The sequence below is a fragment of the Grus americana genome, chromosome 1 (assembly GCF_028858705.1).
Source record: "Grus americana isolate bGruAme1 chromosome 1, bGruAme1.mat, whole genome shotgun sequence".
NCBI lineage: Eukaryota > Metazoa > Chordata > Aves > Gruiformes > Gruidae > Grus > Grus americana.
The window spans coordinates 34,735,453-34,756,123 of record NC_072852.1 but is presented as its reverse complement, the minus strand read 5'-3'; the positions used below and the strand labels follow the sequence as shown (position 1 = coordinate 34,756,123).

The window sequence follows — 20,671 nt, the reverse complement described above, 5'->3', positions numbered from 1 at the left end:
ACAGCTACTGTGGTGATAGGTACAGTCTTTCCTACTAATCCTGATCAGTTTTTTTGTCTGATATGCAATATTGCCCTCAAATGCAATCGTGGAGAATTCACCTTCTTAGTTTCTGGTACATTACAGAGGTAAAATTGTGCCCCAAATTTTGACTTTTAAGAGCAACTACCCCTGCAACTTGTCATCTCCTTCACATTTAGTCACTAATTGAACTACTGACTGCAGCCTTCCTTCCCCCATTAATCTGCCCTTTAGAAAGTCTTCATCTCAAGGGCTTCCCATCCCACTTTCCTTCCAGCAAACTGTAACTTTATTCTTCTTTCACAGTAATCATATGAGTTCACACAGTAGTTCAAACTGTAGTAGTGCTCTACATTTTAGTCCATGGGTAAGCATTCCCAGACGAAGAAGCCAAGAGCTGTAGCATTTGTAGAATCAGTGGTGCTATTCTAGGAGCATTCAATGTCCCCAGAAGGACATGACAAGTTTCCTCAGTAAAGATTAAATTCATGGATCATTTTAGTTTCACTTACAGTTACCAGCACTTGGCAGGCAGAGAGCTACAAAAAATCTGAAATGCCTTTGAAATCTTGAATTTGCTTCTCCACACACGACCTCCCCCCCAAAAAAACACACAGAGACAAGCAGCCCTTCTCCCCTTAAAATACAAAACATACAACTCCGTAAGAGATTTGTAAGAAATTTTGGAACTTCATGTGAAGTAATCCAATTTAAAAGCTATCTGCATCAACTGAACTGCTCCCCAATGAGTTATTTGTTTATGTAAGTCAAGGGTAGCCAGCTCTCCTGGCCTACAGACTGCATGTCAAAATATCAGCATGGGGGGGCGGGGGGGGCACCTATAGGCAGCTGGGGCTGCGGGGGGAGCTTCTGTGAGCAGTTTGCCAGAAGGAGATGACATTAACGCACTGGGGACTGATGTCTTTATTCCTGAGCCAGGCTAGGCTAGGCATGCAGTGAGGTTCTCAGAGTGACCTGGTGATACTAATTTCTTACTCCCAGATTGCTTTCATGCCCCTGGCCAATTTTTTGGTTGTTTATATGCCCTGTGCTTAAAGGATTCTGCACCTACCACTACAGGAACTTAAAAGAAGAATGGCCCAATGGTTTCTGTCGCCTGGTTCTCTATAGCCAGACTAACTGCATTAAGATCTGGGCTTAAGATCCAGGCCTGTTGCTACTGTGAAGGTCCAGAGTCAATGAATGACCCTTTAGGTAAAGTCTTAGGAACTTTGATAGGTACATGGAAACTGGTCTTCAGGACTAGACCCAAGATCCATTCACTCTAGGGGGCAAAAACCAGATGCTTCAGCAAAAAGGGCAAAAATCTTCAGGCGGTCCACAGGAACAGGTCAGTTGTATCTCCACATGAGTTTCACCCAGTTCTTTAATGTTTAAAGGCTGTTTTAAGTCCCCAAAGCAGAAAAAACTATTTTTCCAAAACTCTAGTAAGTCTTGGAATTAATAATTATAAAACTGAATAATAATATAAACAGCCTGCCCCATTTATACTTTGTTAGTTCTCAGCTGCAACACTTGCATCTGGCAACGGTCACGATGGACTAATTTCATATTTTGTTAAAAGGTATTTCTTTTATCTGTTTTGGGTTTTCTGCCTTTTTATTCCAGTGAATATCACCTTCTTCTCGGGATAGGGACAAGAAGAGCCAAATCTTTCAATCGGTTTTCTTCTTTTGTCAATACTTATTTCCCCTTACTCCTCTCTTTTCAAAGAATAAAACCACAATCCCAAACTTTGACAGCACTCTTCATGGAGGTGTCTCTCCACATCCCATTAATCTACTTGTTTATTGGTGACATGCTCTTCAAATTTTTTTCATTGTGTATATAACACTGTATATATATATATAAAAGATGCACATTAATAATATATTATATATGTCTAATACTTTCTATTATCTAGAATTTCGATGGTAGCTGAACCCTGAAGAGGACAACTTAATATAGCTGTTTCCTGTGACATCTAAGTCTCATCCTTGTACTGAGAGTCCTAACTTAGAATCCCAAATGTGAACACATTGTTTCCTTGCAGTAACGTATTTCCTTGCATTTTTCAACTTTTCATAGATAATAGTGCTCTCCATTCTCCTTCAAAGCTAAAGGTTCACAGTTCTCTTGGCTTCTGAGTAAACTACATGATTTCCTCTGCAATTTCTTTTACATCATAACTCAATCCCCTTACCAGATCACTAATATATGTAGTACACAACACAGGAGTTGTTTATTACTCCACTATTAACTCTTCTACCATTTCATCCATTTGTTTCTTCCATATTCATGTGGTTCTTTGTAAAGTGAATAACACTGAATCGTGAAAATATGTCAACCTGAATTCTGCTTTGTTTCAGCAAGTGGAAAAGGCAGAAACTAAATACTTGTTTAATTTCTTCCTACATAGCACAAAGATGGATGCAGGGCAATTCTCATTTGTAGAAGTCTAATACTTTTTTTTTTTTTAATCTTACCATTCAGATTGCTTTAATAATTTATTATGGCAAGGAGTTCCCCAAATTAATTTTGCCTGCAAAATCTTAGAGGAATGTTGACAATATTAAGGTTTCTAATAATGTATTAATGCAAGTAGTGAGAAACAAACCCCCTGGGAGGCTTTGCTAATTAGGGGCTTTGCTATTTTATATAAATGATTGAATTATGCGTATGATGATCTATGGAGGAACTAGACTTTTACCCAGAGGAGTCTATAGAGGTTTTGTGTTGACTGGGGAATAAAGCATAAAGATATCATAGTTTATTAGGCTGGAAGGTAGAGATTGTCCAAAGATTATTTTAGTATCCGGCATTTTGCTCTGCTATGTGCATGGTTAAGTTGTAATAACAATGTAATCATGGCAATGCTGCTGATCTAAATCTGACATAGATTTTGATGATTGAATGGCTAGCCAATAGACTAAGACACTATGTGATGCATAATCATGTACAATCTTAAGAAACTGAAAGCATAGTGTAAGTAAATGTCAAGTATTATAGGCATGTAGAAGGGTTAGCTTTTGGGAGCTGCTTTTTCACCAAAATGTTTTCAATGTTTGGTGATTGTCTTGCCATGCTGAGGAGACTAACAAGATTGAGGGTGTGGAAATTGGCAGACCGCTAGCAGTATTTTTCTCTGTGTTTTGTAAATGGTAGGGAGCATTTGCTTTGATTACAGCGACAGAAGAACGCCAACTCATATCTTTGTTTAGTTTCTTTTGCACAAAGAGAAAAGTTCTGCACAACAATATCCGTGTGGCTTCAGGGGAAAAATCCCAACAAGGAAGGAGTGCTTGAATAGCCACCTCTGCCTTACCTGACAGGCAACAGATAAATCAGTCAGTAAGAGAAAGAGCATGGGGACCAAAGCCTTCCCCATGGAAATCAGCTAAAGGGAGTGGAGAGGATCACTGTATCAATATCAGCTGCCCACTCTTACAGTTTCTTTGATGGCATTTGGAAGCTTTTCTGAAAGTCCCAGCTGTCAACATCAAGAAATTAATTGATTGAGAAGTTCTGCTTCTGTAAGCTTCTTTCCTTTATGTTTCAAGATAATCATAAAAATGTGAAGCAGAATACGCTATAAAGGCTGACACAAAAAGAGGTAAACCCAAAGACCTCCAAATACGTATTGTCTGAGATACCATCTGATTTTAAGCTAGCCTCGTGATTTTCTGAAACCTGATTCGTGACCACACAGAACTGGCAATACTGCAGTCTACCCCTGCTCTCAACACTGGCTTCTAGTTACCCTATTTGGAAAGATCCATTCCTGGTCCTATGAATGTATGCAGTAACTTCAGAGTAACTCCCTCCTTCCATTTGTCTTCCCATCCCTCTGTCATCCTTCCTGCCATCGATTAGGCAAAGAAGTAAAATTTGAGTTTGGGGTTGCCTCAGGAACAGAGATTTTATTTCATTGAGTCTCAAAACCAATCTCTCCAGCAGACACCAGGGCAGGTGTGGTCACCCTCCTCCCAGTGTCAAAGGTGCCTTTCATCCTTGTTATCCTTGTTCCTGGGTAGTTCGGCTGAGCACACCACAGGCATGTAGAGCCCGCTGTCCTGCCTCAAATCACCGCACACAATGGCACCGAGGTACCCTTCTTTCTGTAAACCCAGGTATTGTTCTCTCACTGCAGGTATGACACATGGTAAACACTGGGAGAAGTACAAGTAGCTTTTGAAAAGTTATCCAAGCTTTTTTTTTTTTTTTTTGTTTATCTAAACTAAACAAGCCTAGAGGCAGGAACTGTTCATTGTTTGCTCATGAGAACAAACTTCTCTAGCCCTGCTGAAGTTCTCTGTAAGACCATTCTTAAAAATACGTGTGTAATATTCTCTGTGAATTATAGTTTTCATTTAATTTGAAAAAAAAAAAATTAAAATCTAACTATTTCTGTGAACCATAGATTACTTCATGGCTGGAAATGAAGGTTTTGCCCACATTCCTACTTAAATTACTGACAGTCTTTCTGCTTATTTCTGTTGGGGGGAAGCAGATGGACTAGAACGACATTCTGAATCGATTTATTTTGAATTCATCTTTCTGGTGCTGACCCTTTAACTTTCAACAATTAGTTTCTTGAGGACCCCAACAGATAAAACTGGCATTCCTGGAAAGGCTGGTGATATTTAATTTCTATTCTGATGGTAACCTATCCTGACAAATAGGATATGTAAATTGTAGGTTTAAAAAACATGCACTGGGCAGGAATTTCAATTGCTTGCAAGATGTACTTTCTGGAATCTGCTCCTGACAGTTTGATTTTAGCTAGTGCTTGCAAAATTAATTGTATACCAACTTACAAAGGTTTGGAGTTCGAATTGAGTTGCATACATGAACCATATCTGCTAACTTCTGGATCTGTAAATTATGTTAGAAACTTCCATGAGGATGTAATTTCATTAGTTTGACTCCACCTCCTTTAAGCCAAATTTCAGAAACACATGAAAATGAGGGAAGCACAGCACCACTGTGCATCTCCAAGAACTTCAGAATGCCATATTTTTGTTCCTTCTATCCAAATCACCCTCATGTTTTTAGTTATTTCCTTCTGTCCTCTGAGATGTTTTCTCAAGAATACTGCTAATTAATATAAATTAATGCTGGGCCATTTTCTCAGTTACACTCATGCAATTCTTTTTCAAAAGGACAGAAAGCCATTCAAATTAAATAAAATGATGGTCCCCGGACCCGATTCTCCTCCTGCTGCAGAAGAATAGATGGATCTGTGCCCCATTTCTCTGAATCCAGTAAATTGGATACCTAGGTTGAGGTTTCATTTTCAAATTTGTTCCAGTGACTGCACTCCTGGTCCCTACGTTTCACAGACCTGCAACATTGCACATCGCCAGTGGAGACCTCGCTGCTGATCTCAGTGAGGTGAGGATTTCACTCCACGAGAACAGACTTCACTGAATCTGCTACTCTTTAATAAGCGGGAGTTTCCAAATTCTGCAAACAATAAACCTCTGGATAATATCTCTATAAAACTGTCAGGAGACTCAGTGAAAGAGTAGTATGAGCAAGGAACCTATTCAGGCTTAAAGCACCTTGAATTACACAAGATACTGCTTAGAAAATTTGGCATCTTCAGTTAATCATTGATCAGAGACAGACAGTGATGTATGCAGTATTTAAAGCTGACGGTAAATTGCAATACTCCTCATTTTGGTATCTTATATATCATCACAAGGGCAGAAGTCATTTGCCCCAGAAAAAAACTATAACCAAATAAAAAATGGTGTCAGAAAAGACCAGCTATCAACTAGGTTTGATGCCAACCCTGATGAAACCTTATGTATCTTATCTTGGGCAACATCATCTCCACACCTCTCTGGGAACTGTGGTAGGTGACAATGTTAATTGACTCCCTGGAATCCCAAGGATGAAAAACTGTACCATAAATGTAATTTTCCTTTCCATCTCAGACATAAGGTATATGTGTTTTGCTTCTTCTTTTTAAATATTCTATTAATTTTTTTTTTTTTTTTACTTCTCAGTTTCTCTCCTTTCACTCCTAGTATGAGTGTGAGGTAGGTCCCAAGGCAGTGTCCTGCATCGCGCTCAGGACAAGGCACAGGAAGAAAAATGTTACCAGTGCTGCCAATGTCTGTGCAGCATTTGCTTAGGGAATGAATATTTGCAGTGTATACAGCTTCCTCCACCTGCACAGCAAGTGATCTCAAGTGAGATGAAGGACCTCTCTGTCTTTGAGGTGACTAAACTGTTTGTGTGCTTGGAGCTGACCTGCACCTATCCCATCCTAAAAAGTTAGAAAGCTTACCTCTACTCACATTTTAAAAGCCTGTTCCTCCAACAACAGATAAAGGAAATGCATTTCTGAACTGATGACACCTGTATGTGAGGCATTAGGAGGGAGCCAGTACTTCTGAGTTGTATCACAGGAGTTTGGTTATGACCAGGTGACTCATTTCAGACTCACTGAACAAAATCCTCTCTTCACTCCCTCTCTTCCTTCCTCCACCTCTCAGTGCCCTCTGGTACTTTACCCTATGTGTAACGTTTTGTCTGTTTCATGGTCAGCTTTGGATTTTCTCATTAGCTCTCCAGCTCAGTGCCATCACACTTGTAACCTTTGTTCTTGCCCTTAGAAGTCCTCTGTAACTGCCACTTCTTCATCCTTGTCTCTTTCTATGCTTCCTACTGCCCTTTCAGCACCATATGTGTTCCCAGAATCAAAATTCTTGCCTACACCTTCCACAGTACCCCTACGGCTTCAGATTCTCCCTGTCTGTGGAAATCCTGGCTCTGAAAACTGCTGTCACTGCTGGTTTTGGCTTCCTTCTGACACATCCATGTCACCCCAATCACATGTCTCAATCTCCTGGCCATACTTCTGTCCATACAGCCACACAGCTGGCTCTTGTTCATCTTGCTGTCCACCAAGACCATGAGGGCCTCTTCCACAGAGCTGCTCCCCAGCCACCCAGTCTCTACCTTATCTGATCGTTAGTCTACTCTCGTTCTCACATTCGTTGCGTGCAGGTAGACTGCTTCCTCTTCCTCAGCACGCCACAGATTCAGTGTGGTTGCAGATCTTTGTAGGACTGAGACCTTTGAAAGTAAACTTTTTTTGCAAGCACCTAGTGCATTACCCATAATCTCCTGGTTTCATCTGGCTAATGCCCTAACATTAATACTGCACTAAAAATACTACTCCATTGCTCACATTTAATTTCCATCACTGTTTGGAAAAGAGACTCATTATATTTTTAAGTACATTTGGGCAATGGCCAAATATTACAAACATAAATGTAAAATGTTAATTGATAAAACCAATTGTTTCCAAAGGGGCAGCTTTTTGTTTCTAATTACCTCTTTCAATTAATTTTTATTGCTGATCCTGTGATCATGTGTAATGCAACATCCACCCACTGCAGGACTCCCTGAAACCCCACTAACGACATTCCTTATGGCTGCCCCGTGAATGCCAATGACAACACTGTGTAATGAATATCAACCAACTTAGCTACAGGCCTTTTTACTCCTACACTTCTCTTTCCTAACTGCAAATCATTATTTGTATATGAGCTGCTTTCAGTGATATCTTTGTCCTTGCCTGTCTCTACCAGAGGCTGCTGCTGGAACATGGAGAATTGCTAAATCAGAGAAGGAAGTGGGTGGATGGGAGCGCACAGATGCCAAGGGGACTACAGTCCCGTGGATGGATATTTCTCAGGCAGTTCACAATTAAAATAGCTCAGTGGCATGGCTGAGCTTATTTTTGTGGCCCTGGGTGCCCTAATGAATGTAGTCCACTGATAGAACTACTGAATTAATTTAAAAATAATAGTTAAAAATAATCTATGATTATTGTTCATAGTTGCTAAGGAGCATCAAGCAGTCACTGGCTTGAGTCAGAAATTTTTTTGCAAGGTCCCTAGGGAGGGCCAATCTGTTGAAGTGTCAAGGGAAGGAGTGGTGCAGGGAGAAATTCTGATGACAAAGTGATGTACAATTATTTCCCATAAATGACCTAGGTACTTTATTGGGCAGAATGTCAGCAACTATGTTCATAACTGTGATCTGGAGCACCTGGTCAGCTGCCTCCTTCTATGGGTTCCTCTGAATACCCTGATTTTAATACAAAAGTCCACTAGGGGCCTAATTCAATCACTGTAGTACAGAAAATTGCCCACATCTGAAGATCTTGGTGTCTAATTCTAACTGGGAACCTGATACCAGCATTCTTCTGCTCACATCTTCTGAAGGGTTCCTTCCCAGGAGGATGCTCTGAGGTCACCTAGCACACACTGACAGACACAACGTGCAGTGGTCTGACATTTTACACAGCAGTCTACTGGCTTGAGCTCACCCCTGTTCCCTGCTCAGTTTGATGGGCTTCGGTCTCCCAGCTCCCGAGAGTACTCCTAGGACAGGGCAATGCCATTGCCATTCTGGGTGCGGGCACTGTCCTTTCTGCCCACTGCTCTTAACACCCAACCAATTATTTAGATTTATACTGAAAGTAACCTACCTTTTGCTTTTTACGATCACTCCTCTTATGAGTCATTTTTTTGCTTTCATCTTCATACACCAAAACAAAGTCAATTCTTCGCTGCCCATCGCTGAAGAACAAGGAGTCAGGCTTATCATCAAAATCAGCCTGGAATGCAGGTAGGATAGGTTAATATGAAGAACTTTACTCGTTGATTCCTTACTTGCTTCCTGTTACACAGTATTTCAGTGAACAGAGAAATTCAACACATCAGACTCATATATTTTGAAGACCAAAGTGACAACAAAAGTAGCGTGGATTAGAACGGAGAAAAAAACACTTGGGAAGTCTCTGTCAGACATAAGAACAGTAGAACTTTGACCTAATTTTGTTTTTTAAAAATAGCATATTAGCTTTTGGCAATGGGAGGAGCATTGGGATGCAGCACCATTCCCGAATAACACACCTGTCAAGTAATTTGCATGCAGTCATGGATACAATGTTAGACTGTCTACAAGATATGTTGTCGCCTGATGGGATTCTCAGAATTAGTCCATTCCCATCTGTCCCCTTACCTGCCAGAAGTTTAAGCATCTCTGCAATTAAAACCAACCCAAACCAGAAAGTCCAGTAGTTTCATGCACCCTAATACCCAAACCCACCATTGCCCAGAAAACAAAGACATGACCAGGCTGCAGATGAACTCTCAAAATGGACACTACCTATGTGGATCATAGAATCACAGAATATCAGGTTGGAAGGGACATCAAGGATCATCTCGTCCAACCTTTCTTGGCAAAAGCTCGGTCTAGACAAAAGCACCATCTAGACAAGATGGCCCAGCACCCCATCCAGCCAAATCTTAAAAGATTTATTTCTCTTTTTATTTGCAACATTTCAGCAAGCAAAAAAGGTTGTGTGCCACACATCCATCATCTTACAATATATGTCAAAATCAAAAGGATTAATTGCCCATGCAAATCTCATGAAGTTCAACAAGGTCAAATGCAAGGTCCTGCACATGGGTCGGGGCAATCCCAAGCACAAATACAAATAAAGGCTGGGTAGAGAATGGATTGAGAGCAGCCCTGAGGAGAAGGACTTGAGGGTGTTGGTCAACAAGAAGATCAACATGCGCCAGCAGTGTGTGCTTGCAGCCCAGAAAGCCAACTGCATCCTGGGCTGCATCAAAAGCAGTGTGACCAGCAGGTCGAGGGAGCTGATTCTGCCCCTCTACTCTGCTCTCATGAGCCCCACCTGGAGTATTGCATCCAGCTCTGGGGTCCTCAGTACAAGAAGGACAAGGAGCTGTTGGAGCGAGTCCAGAGGAGGGCCATGAAACTGATCAGAGGGCTGGAGCACCTCTCCTATGAAGACAGGCTGAGAGAGTTGGGGTTGTTCAGCCTGGAGAAGAGAAGGCTCCGGGGAGACCTTAGAGCAGCCTTCCAGTACCTGAAGGGGCCTACAGGAAAGCTGGAGAGGGACTGTTTATCAGGGAGTGTAGTGACAGGACAAGGGGTAATGGGTTTAAGCTGAAGGAGGGTCGATTTAGATTAGATGTTAGAAAGAAATTCTTTACTGTGAAGGTGGTGAGGCACTGGAACAGGTTGCCCAGAGAGGTTGTGGATGCCCCATCCCTGGAAGTGTTCAAGGCCAGGTTGGATGAGGCTTTGGGCAACGTGGTCTAGTGGAGGGCGTCCCTGCCCATGGCAGGTGGGTTGGAACTAGAAGATCTTTGAGGTCCCTTCCAACCCAAACCATTCTATGATTCTATTATTCTATCTATAAATATATCCATAAGCCATTATCTAGTCATATCCTGGTCCCCAGAGGAAAGTAGGATAGATTGTCATACCCACTAATAACATCTTTATGTGTTATTTCATGTGTGAAATGATACAGACACATTGATGACAGGGGAACCTGAATCCTCAAGTAATGATTCTGTAGTTTCTTAGAGTACTCTGAGGGCACTATCACATGTAACAACCCCTCCTTTCAGGAAATATATATCAGGAAATGTAATGTTACCAGAATTGTCATGTAATGAGCACTGAACTCTCAGGTACTTGGCCAAATCCATCCATGGTGTTAATGAGAGCAGTGCCACTGGAGTTGATAGATATCAAATGTCTGAAATGGGACTCAGCATTGCATTAGAGGTTATAAGATCTCCAAAGCTGGCAAGACCCCCATGCAGAACTGCTGAGGAGGCTTGGCTTCCAGATGGGTGGGCATGCAAGGTGGCCCAGGGCAGGATCAAGCCAGGCAAAATGACCCAGAATAATCTCTTGAACATGCTGTGCCTTTGGGGACACAGAAAAGATTCCCAGATGTCCTATCCCTGAAATTTCCCTGTCAGTGCAGACCAAACTTCATGAGGGATGCCAGGTCCAATTTTGGGAGCTCTGGGATGTCTGGTCCACAGAAAGGCACATGGAAATGTGGATATGGTGTCAAGAGACCCCTGAAGAGTAGACTGAAATGGTTGTTCTTCAACTGTGATAAAACCGAGGAGAATGCCAGTCTTCAGTCAGGAGCACCCCAGTTCCGGGGATCATACAGTGTTTTAGGAACCACATGTGTCAGTGTTTCCAAAACAAAATTTCCCACCAGTTTTATTCTAAACCTCTTCCTGTAAACTGTTTTGCTACCATTTATTGGCTGAGTCAAAACAGTCGACCAAGATGTGTCTCCCCATAATTATGACAAAATTTCCATATTTTAAATAAACTCAGGGGAATTTAAACTCACTATTTTTTTTCCTGTTGTATGTGCAAAGGCTAGGATCTGCTGCAAAGAGGTCCTGTTAACTTAGTTGCTTCAAACAGTCTGAGCAGATTCTTGTTTAGAACAGTTGTCTTTGAATCCTACCTGTGCCTAGAGATTTGTGACAAGCCTGACAGCAAGCAGCTGCTATATATATATATATGCTGACATATGGCCAATATACATATATATTCTACATTAGTTTCACATCCTGGCCTCAGATTCAGAAACTACCTAGGCGGTGACCAAATCAACACACAACTGCACATTGTGAATAAAATTTTAGGAAAAAAAATGCTTTAAACTTTCAGATGGCATCACCAGACCACAAGGACATTGCGTATCTCTATCACCCAAAGCAGGTCACAGATGCGAATTTCTACATTCTTGAGAGCTAGACTTGGCATAGCCCCATCAAGCAATCAGACTTGACCCTGACAAGTTTTCCTCCTGCTGAGGACTAGCCATGGGTGTAAAATGCAGCCCTGCTGTGACCATTTCCAGTCTCATTTAAAACATAATCATGATGATTTCGTGTTGACTAGATTCCCATCAGGAGGAGAGGATGGACAACAGCCAACAGCCCCTGTTGGGAGACAGCTCGGGCGGTGCTGGGGCAGCAGCAGAAGCGAGGGCGCGGGGAGCGGAGCCCAGCCAGGCGCAGAGCGCAGCCCCGCAGCCCTGCTCTCCCCTGGGACCCCAGCGCGCTCTGGCCAGGGCTAACATTGCTCCGTGTTGCAATGCTGGAAACATAGAGCCCGAACCGCATGATCATGATTAAGGAGAGGAAGTGTTGCCACTGCATAAACCAGAAGGTTTTTTAATTGGGTTTCTTTGTCTTGTGAATCTGAGAAACAGCATTATAATAACTTCTGTTTAAAGAGATAGAGTTTAGTCGTGAAATTCAAGCGCTTGAAGGCATAAAAGTAGTAATAGCTTTGAGTTTTTTTCACTACAGCTTTTAGCTCTTTTTCCTGTATGACCTATCCACAAAAGAAAGAAATTGCAGACAGCAAACATCAGATCAAGTTTTGATCTATCAAGTTTTGATCGTAATTTGTGATTGCATAATTTCACCATTTAAATAATTTTGCTTTAAATGTAGTCTCCTTTAAGCTTACAAAACTAGTATGTAACTTGGCGATAACTGGCATAACTGGATTGTCAATAACCAGATGCAAAGACTGCCTGTTAATCAGTATTCTCATTCATTAATTTACTTACATACATGATTTCATTCACATGAGTATATACATCTTACCATATACATACATCTTTACTTATATACATATATATCAATATATATCTCACTTAAACTTAAATTATGCATATATATAATGGAATATGGCTGAAAGATTAATCAATATTGGATTACACAAATACAGATAGACAGAAGTTCATACTTATGAAGCTAACTTCTTAAACGTAATCTCTATTGCTTTTAATCATGAGGACATTGTTCAATTGACCTATCTGTCGACACTTTATATATCAATAAAATAATAAAGAATTGAGTCATTAAGCCTGAATACTTAAGAGATCAAGATTAAGGCCCACACAAATGCATTGTAATGTAACATTAAATGTTGCTCAATTAAAAGTAAGAAGTAAAATGCAAATGGGAATGCAATAGTTAAGGTTCCGACAGCCACGTTAACTGGGATATGTGGTGTATCTTGTAATCCCTACTGGTTAGTTTGTAATGAAAAATCATATATTATTCAATATAATTACCAGGGGAAAAACAAGACTGGAAACCAAAAAGATGTGCTGTACTCTGGAGTTAATATTTCCTTTGAGACAATAGTTGGTTTGGCTTTTTTTTTAATATGTAATATTATTTGACAATATTACAAATGTTATTATCATACAAATGCACACAAGCTTTTGTGCATAGACACATAAGTTAATGGGGCTGAAATTCCAATACATAATTTTTCTTAAGTATCAGTAGCGAATTATAACCCAAAATAATGAACAGGCCCATTGATAGAAACAAATGTGGGGTCTACTTACTGCACTTTCTAATTTTCTTAGCCTCACCATAATCATATTTTAAGTACTGATGGAGGCAATCGGTTGTGCACTCTAATGTTATAATAATACCCTAGTGGACAGCAGGTTAATATTGATTAACATCATTAATAAATAAAAAAAATGTAATTCATTTAGCTGTAAAATACTAATTATATTTAGCACATACTCTGAAGCGCTTCTGAACTCTCCAAGTGCCGTACAATCAACTGCTTGCCTACCACTGGAGACGGGGAACTATTAGCTGCTTTATTAACAGAAGGAATCTGAAGGAGGGGAGGGCCAGGTCGTGGATAAAGCTTTTTGAGACACTCAGGGTACACCTACGTGGGCTAGCCTAGAGGCAGCATGGCCACGTTCATGTGGGTGTGCCTCTGTGTTTCAGTTCAGAGCAGGGTTAGATCAGGTGAGCATCAGTGGCTCTTCACTCCAAGGAATGAGACGGGAAGTACTTGACGGTAACAAAAAGCCCAGAAATGTGTATAATGCAGCCACCACCTCCTCAGCACCAAATGCCTTGTTCTACAGACCCACCACCTGGTCCTCACTACCAGGTGATGTATGCACAGCTGGTGGGATCCTGCCGGAGCTGGGAAGTGCTGCACTGATGCAATCACACTGAAGGTCCCCGGCCAACCCTGAGCAGCCCTCTGCCATGCACACCCCCCTGCTTACACACCTTCTCTTAATCCTCCCCGACTCTGGCCCCCCGTGGCCACCTCCACAAAGGAACAAGGAGCTTCCTGCGCTTTTGCTAATCCAGCACAAGCAGTCATTGGTAAACAGCATCCGCTCTCCCAGCCCTCGGGACAGAGCGGCACTTGGAGAAGGGACAAGTGGGACATGAAGACAAGCTTGCCCCTCCGCACAAGGCTGTAAAGGCTGAGGTAACTGGTTTGGCTCCAAGTGACCACATCATGGAACCAACCCTCAGCCCCTTGACTCAGAGCTCCCCAGGAGGGAGACTACCGTGTGCTCCCCCTCACGTATAACCAGGCTTGCTGGAATCTAAGGGGAGCTGCCCTGTCTCACTTTTGATACCATTCCTGTAGTCATGGATACACGTGATGCCTGTAGCAGAAGATGAAAGGAGACCACTCTAGTGGGAAGCTCCCTTCAGCAACAGCAATGCTCCATGCCAGAGAAGAAAAAACGGTGGCGTTACAAAAGAGACCTGCCTTCACTTTTCCAGCCTTCTCTGGGCATTATGTTGTTAAACATTCAGTGGAGATAACGGTGGGAAGGGCAGCACGGAGACAAGCATGAAGAAAAAAGTGTGCATAGGAATTGCAGTTATTTGTTGTTTACTATACCCTGAACAAGCACAGTATTGCAAGCTGATTTTTTTTTAGAAATAACAAGAGATTCTGCAGGAATGACTTATCTAACTGTAAGGACAAAGTAAGTGCTTTATTTTGTCCGCACGAGCCTTTGGTGTGACTATCAATAGCACCAAATGTAATTATTACTGGAGGGATAAACTACTTGTCTGCAACCTCACGTAATTTTCAGATATGCTTCAAAACAGCTTCCTGCAGCACGCCAGGGAATAAATCAGTACTGGGAAACAAGAGAGCAGAGCCGAGCCTGTGTAACATCGCCTCTGCTGACAGGCACCTGCAAAAAATCCTCCCACCGGAGCACAGCGACAGTCTTGTGGGGGACCCGCAAGTTACACTTCAGTTGTGGGTTTTACGTAGGTGAAAATTTCAGAGTGCCTGTTTACAAGCACAGCTATTTCTCTCTACAGGTCTCAGGAAACTTCAAATCAAGTAAATAAAAAGGAAACAAATTGTATTACCAGGATATCATGAAACATAATTATTTGTGAAGTGCTTTGAGATTATCTGAAGAAAATGTTACAGAAATATAAAGTTCTTCTTACTATCATAGCTGTATAACAAGATCTTTTATTACTTTATGTTCTGAGTGACCAATAGAGACAACTTTCTGACATTAAGACCAACACAAGCGTTTACTTCCATAAGATATGATACATATAATATATAAGATACATCTGGAAGATATAAGTTTATTTGCATATCACATACAAATGTTGGTCTGTCTCCATAGGGCCATAAAACTGTGGTGCCTTTAACATTTTCCCTTGTGACTCATATTTGCTAATAACAACAGAGGACTGATTCAGTTCTGGTTTTAGCAACAATGAGCTTATTAGCAAGCACTTAATCAGAAGGGTTTCTTCTCGCTTCCTCAACATGCAAAGACATTTTTGATATGTAACAAACTGAAATAAACTGAGACTAAAGACAGAGTAGAAAAATGCGGGGTGTCATTACAGTCATACCTTCCTGTCAGCAGAAAGTGGTTAGTAACCGGCCAGGCATCGGGATGCCTTGTCCCCTGCGCTAAGTTTGGACCAGACACCCACTTGACTTCCTGTCTGAGCGTCACCTTGCTGCTGGCTGCAGGAGGAATTCCAGTCACTCCTGATTAGAGACCAAACGTCCCTACTTATAAAGAAAGGTGAAGACAGTACTCTGCTGAAAACCTGCTGCTTTTCAGCACCACCCCGGATGCAGGAGCTGGGAAATTCACTCTTTCAGACTTCCCTTAAGCTTTCTCGCTGCAGAAATTGTATTTGAGGGGCAGCAAAATAGACAATTTGAAGAAGTTAGCCTCCCCTTTCACATGATGACTCTCAAAAAAAATCTTACTGTTGCATTCAAATTCAAACTATCTACCTATAAAGCAGATAAGACTGCAAAATAAACATCTGAGAGCTGGAAAAGGCTTGGATTAATGCTGTCCATGCAGTTTTGTCTTCCTTGTACATACTGTTTACAATACATGAATTGCACAACCACATACCATACTTCTACCCTCCTTGTAGTAATTATGGAATACTCCTTATTATCTTCTTTATTCAATGTCTTTTTTTGTTACACCTCATCTAAATAGCCCAAACACTTAAAATAGGGATTTCCTTCTGACTATGCCTGTGGTACTCTCCTTGTTGAATCTCAATGTTCTACAAATGTTGAGAAATTTAATTTTACAAGATCCCCCAGGAGAGAAAGTAAGGGTATAACCCTCATTTCAATAGTGATCACATAAGGTATCTAGAGACCAATGCCAAAACCTGTTGACTGTCTCCTAAATTTGGAGTTCTAGCTTGAGACACCAGGACCGTGACATCTTTCCAGAGAGCTCAGCAACTCTCTCTCTTCAAAGAGCAATGCACTCACTTTCGGGTCCGCAGTATGCGACTATTTTCAACTGATGCAAACAGGGTCACTCAGGAAATAAACGAAAGCTGGATGTGACTTTGCAAGTCTTGCACAGAAACTCTATAGGAGAAGCAGAGATAAAATCCAATTATCTAGGACTGCACTCAGTTTCTCTTGTCATAAGAACCTTTCATGTTTTCCCTGCAATTTCCTGCCACATTTACACCTTGTTGAAGTACTACAAACAACATCCTCACAGAATCTGGGCTTTTTGGAGATTAATGTCCTACTCACGTGTTGAATGAGGCAGGGATCTTGCGGCAAACTTAGCATGTGATCCTATAATTAGAGACAGCACCAGAAGAAGAATGGGACCATTTCTATTAGCCAATAACTTACTCAGTTTTGGCTATTCCAGGACAACTTGCAAAATCAAATCAAGTTTCCAGAATACTTCCAGCTGCAAAGCATGATCTAAGTTTAGACAACAGGCACAGTACTTCCCTTCTATTCAATTGTTTAAGGTTAGGCTTCCTATTCAGTTTCCATTTCTAGCTACAGTTAGCACTCATCCATTTCACAGACAGGCTCAGTAGATTGCAATTTTATCTTTCGCCCCTCCAACCCACTGAAACTGCCCAGTGGCCGACAAGGAGGACCTGACATGGAAGCAGCAGTGCAGGAAAGATGCTTCTAAAACAGCAGAAATTCCAACTGCTGGTAAACATGAGCAACCAAAAATAAAAATTGATTTTGACAGTTGATTTTCAGTAGAAATAAAAATAAATTCTACCAAGACTCTTGGAAGAGACTGTTCTAACCACAAGGTATATGACATTCTGGCTGGTTTGATGCTATTTCACTTCATATAAATGCATAAAAAAATTTTTCATCAAACCACAAGGAGAGTCTAAGAAGGACTTTTTTAACATTCTACTCAGGCCACACAGCTGGGAAATGGAAGCTCTTGTTTCCACTTCATGGTCCAAAAAATGTTTAAATCTTTTTCTAGAGACCGAAGCAGCTTCTAACGAAGAGCACCCTGCTGCAAAACACTGGGGCAAGGGGGGGTGAGGGTATCCAGCTCCCAGAAGGAAACTAATTTCCTGGTACTTTGGGTATTTGTTTCCTACAGCAGAGGCAAGAACAAAACCCCCTGACCCATAACTATGATACGTACTTTGCCAGCTAAGCTGCTAGAGCAGCTCCCCAAGGCTCTGGTGCACCTTGCTGCAATGAAAACCGAATCTATCCCTTCATTTACACCGCTTTTGAAACACATTAACACTATGGAAATCCTTTGCCTCTTTCTTTTATGATTCTGTTTCCCATTTCAGTTTGATATGAATCAAAATAGCTTTCAGTTTGACGGCCAGGACGAAAAATAAATTATCTAGAAAGCTCCCATCATAATATCTACATATAAGACAGGGCTGGCTTAATTCATCCCCTTGAATTTGAATGCTCATTTTTCAGTGTATTGTATGTTCTCCTAGTTATATAAAGAAAACAATGTATTTCCTTATAGACAGAGAAATCAGCAGGATGTGGACCTCTGCAGTCATAACACAGACCTTCTCTGTGTAAACTAAAGGGATAACTGGTAGCAGCAGTAGGTGGCTGTCATTCCTGAAGTAGTATCTAGTAGACAGCGGTGAATGAAATGCACAGGCAGGTTCAGTTATTTGTAAATAGCTGATATTTTAAATGTCACTGCCTTGGATTGGGCTAACTGGGAACTAGGTCCAGCTCTCATTACTTGGTGCCACCATTACAATAGTTTCTTGAAAGATTTCTCTATGTGAAAATCATCATGAAGACCTTGGGTGCTGAAAATTGGTCCAATGAGCAATTCTTGACACTGTTGAACCTGTTTCTTTATGCCTTGCTCTCCTGTAACACTGAGCCACCTGTAGAAGTAGCTTGAATAGCAACCTATACAAACCCAAAGCCAGTGACACTAACCTCTGTCATTAGAGTAATGAAACACAAACCAGACTTTTTTTTATTTATATGGAGTTGCTCTATTAGCTTTAGGATAAGTATATAATTTTACACCTTTTTGAATCCAGGTTTATATTTATCCCATTGTGCAACTGCAGACCACACTTGTACCATCCTAGTGGAAAAAATAAAATTGGACACATCAGCACGCCAGTTGGGCATCACATTGGCACAGTGTGTGCCACGGCAGGGCCTGTTGGGGTCAACTGGCCAGTCCTTAGAGATAAATGAGATCTGAGGCAGGAGATCTTGAGCTAGAAGAAGCCTGTTTGCCGCAGAAAACATTAGGCCACACAAAACATTGGGGAACTTGAACTTTGGCTGAAGGGAATGGACACCTCCAGGTCTTTTTCCTTCTTGCCACTTTAGTAAGGAATTCCTTGGTGTCTCTAAGCTTTCTGTAAAAATGAATCCTGAACTACCGTGTCGGCCAGCTAATACCTGAGCGTGTATAAATCTATAGGGTATGTGTGTTTATACGTAGCGTATGTTCATAACTATTTATCCTTGTACGTACACACACAGAAATCCTATACATGTACAAAATTATATAGAGAGAGGAGGTGTATGTGTGTGTATCAGTTTATAGTGAATATATATTGGTCACTTTTAATTGAGCCCAGTGCCTGTGTCAACCTGCACTTTCACATCTGACTCAATGACTTCAGGTACCTTTAGGGAAACAGAGATACAGCAACTCATATTCAGTCACACAGATGAACTGCATGTGCTGCAAATGCAAAGGAATGCTAGTCTTCTGGAACAGCTACTGACTGTTGCATATCTATAAGAGAAAAAAATTATAGGTAGTCATAGTTAAAGTAAAGAAGTACCCACCCATTCAGGAGTATGAAGGTTTTGCTGATCCGGCACAGTTCCGTAAGTGGGAATAATAATCTGGTTCAGTTCCAAGACTAAAAATAAACATAAAAAAATTAAAACATTTTAGCATTTTGTGTGGTAGGTGGGGTTTTTTTTCTAAAATTTTATTAAGGGTTTGTGGAGAAGCCACTTTATTGCATTTATTTAGTGTTTCAGAAAGAGAACGTGTTTCATACTTCAGTTATAATCAGCAGGTGGCAAGAGAGCAAAACATAAATTTCACCAGGATGACAGGTTAATGTTATAGGAGAGCATCCTGGCCAAGCTACAGTGATGCAAAGCATTCCTTTGCTAATTTGTGTTATTTAGTGTTTCAGAAAATCTATCCACACTCTAGCAGTAGTTACGTTTATCTTTCAATGAATAAGGATACCAGAACTGGCTCCGCCTGCACAAATAACCCTAGCTCATGCTGACCATACTTGTCAGGCAATAACAAATAACAGTACCAGGGAATTCTTCAGAAATCCTGGAATGGGTATGACAGAGGCAGTGATGCTGTAACATTGACTCTATAACAGGAATGATTTTCACATAACCTGATAACACACCTCCACATTCAATGTGTATTTCCCTAATACCTGTTAAAAACCAACAACCTGCAAACTGAATTGCTGTCCTGAAAATACAGCATAAAATAAAGATGATCTCGTGAAGTATGCTACTCCATGATACCATTATCAAGCACACTGGGAAAACTGGCCAATCAGATCAAGCACAAATTCATCCTAATAAAGCTGCTGGAAAGAAGTTACAGAAGGTCTACCATTGCTGCAAGGTATTGGTTTTAGTGTCTTAACAAATATTTTTGGGTCTTAAGAAGAAGTCAGATAACATCCTCAGGCTGAAGATAACATCAAGTGGCTGAAGGGAGAAGGCTGCTTTCTGCCTATGCATGGCACGCAGATGGACCCCATGTGTTATATTTAGATCCTTAACATAGAGAGGTATCTTAGTCAAGCAGGTTCTGCACTGAGGAGAGGGTCATGGATATCAGTGATACCTAAATGCCAGTGTTGTCTGGAAAGGATAGCCTCAACTTATCAAAAAATACTATAATACTAAAAGCAAATCCCCAAACTCTAAAATAATCTAATCTGTAGTACTCTTAGAAGGATAGCTAAATGCCAATGCCCGTTAGCTACAATGCCAGGACAAACATAACTGATGTGCTTGGGGGGGGTGGGTTTGGTTTGGGGGTTTTTTGGCTTAAAAACTTCATTGATATGTGGCCAAATTCTCAAGAATTTTAAAGAAGTTTTCTTTCACTGATGATGCTCATTTATAGCAGCTGAAA

The 20,671-nt window shown here is 41.1% G+C and overlaps 1 protein-coding gene across 2 annotated transcripts in view; it reads right to left on the bottom strand.

The window, feature by feature from the left end:
* The window catches only part of ANO6 (anoctamin 6), an 81,876-nt gene that overhangs the window by 32,221 nt on the left and 28,984 nt on the right, over positions 1-20,671 (bottom strand). For both annotated transcript variants that reach the window (XM_054846347.1, XM_054846356.1), the window contains exons 2-3: positions 19,330-19,406; positions 8,534-8,662 (exon numbers count right to left, since the gene is read on the bottom strand). In XM_054846347.1, the coding sequence (XP_054702322.1) occupies positions 8,534-8,662; positions 19,330-19,406 (206 nt within the window). The remainder of the gene's footprint in view (positions 1-8,533; positions 8,663-19,329; positions 19,407-20,671) is intronic.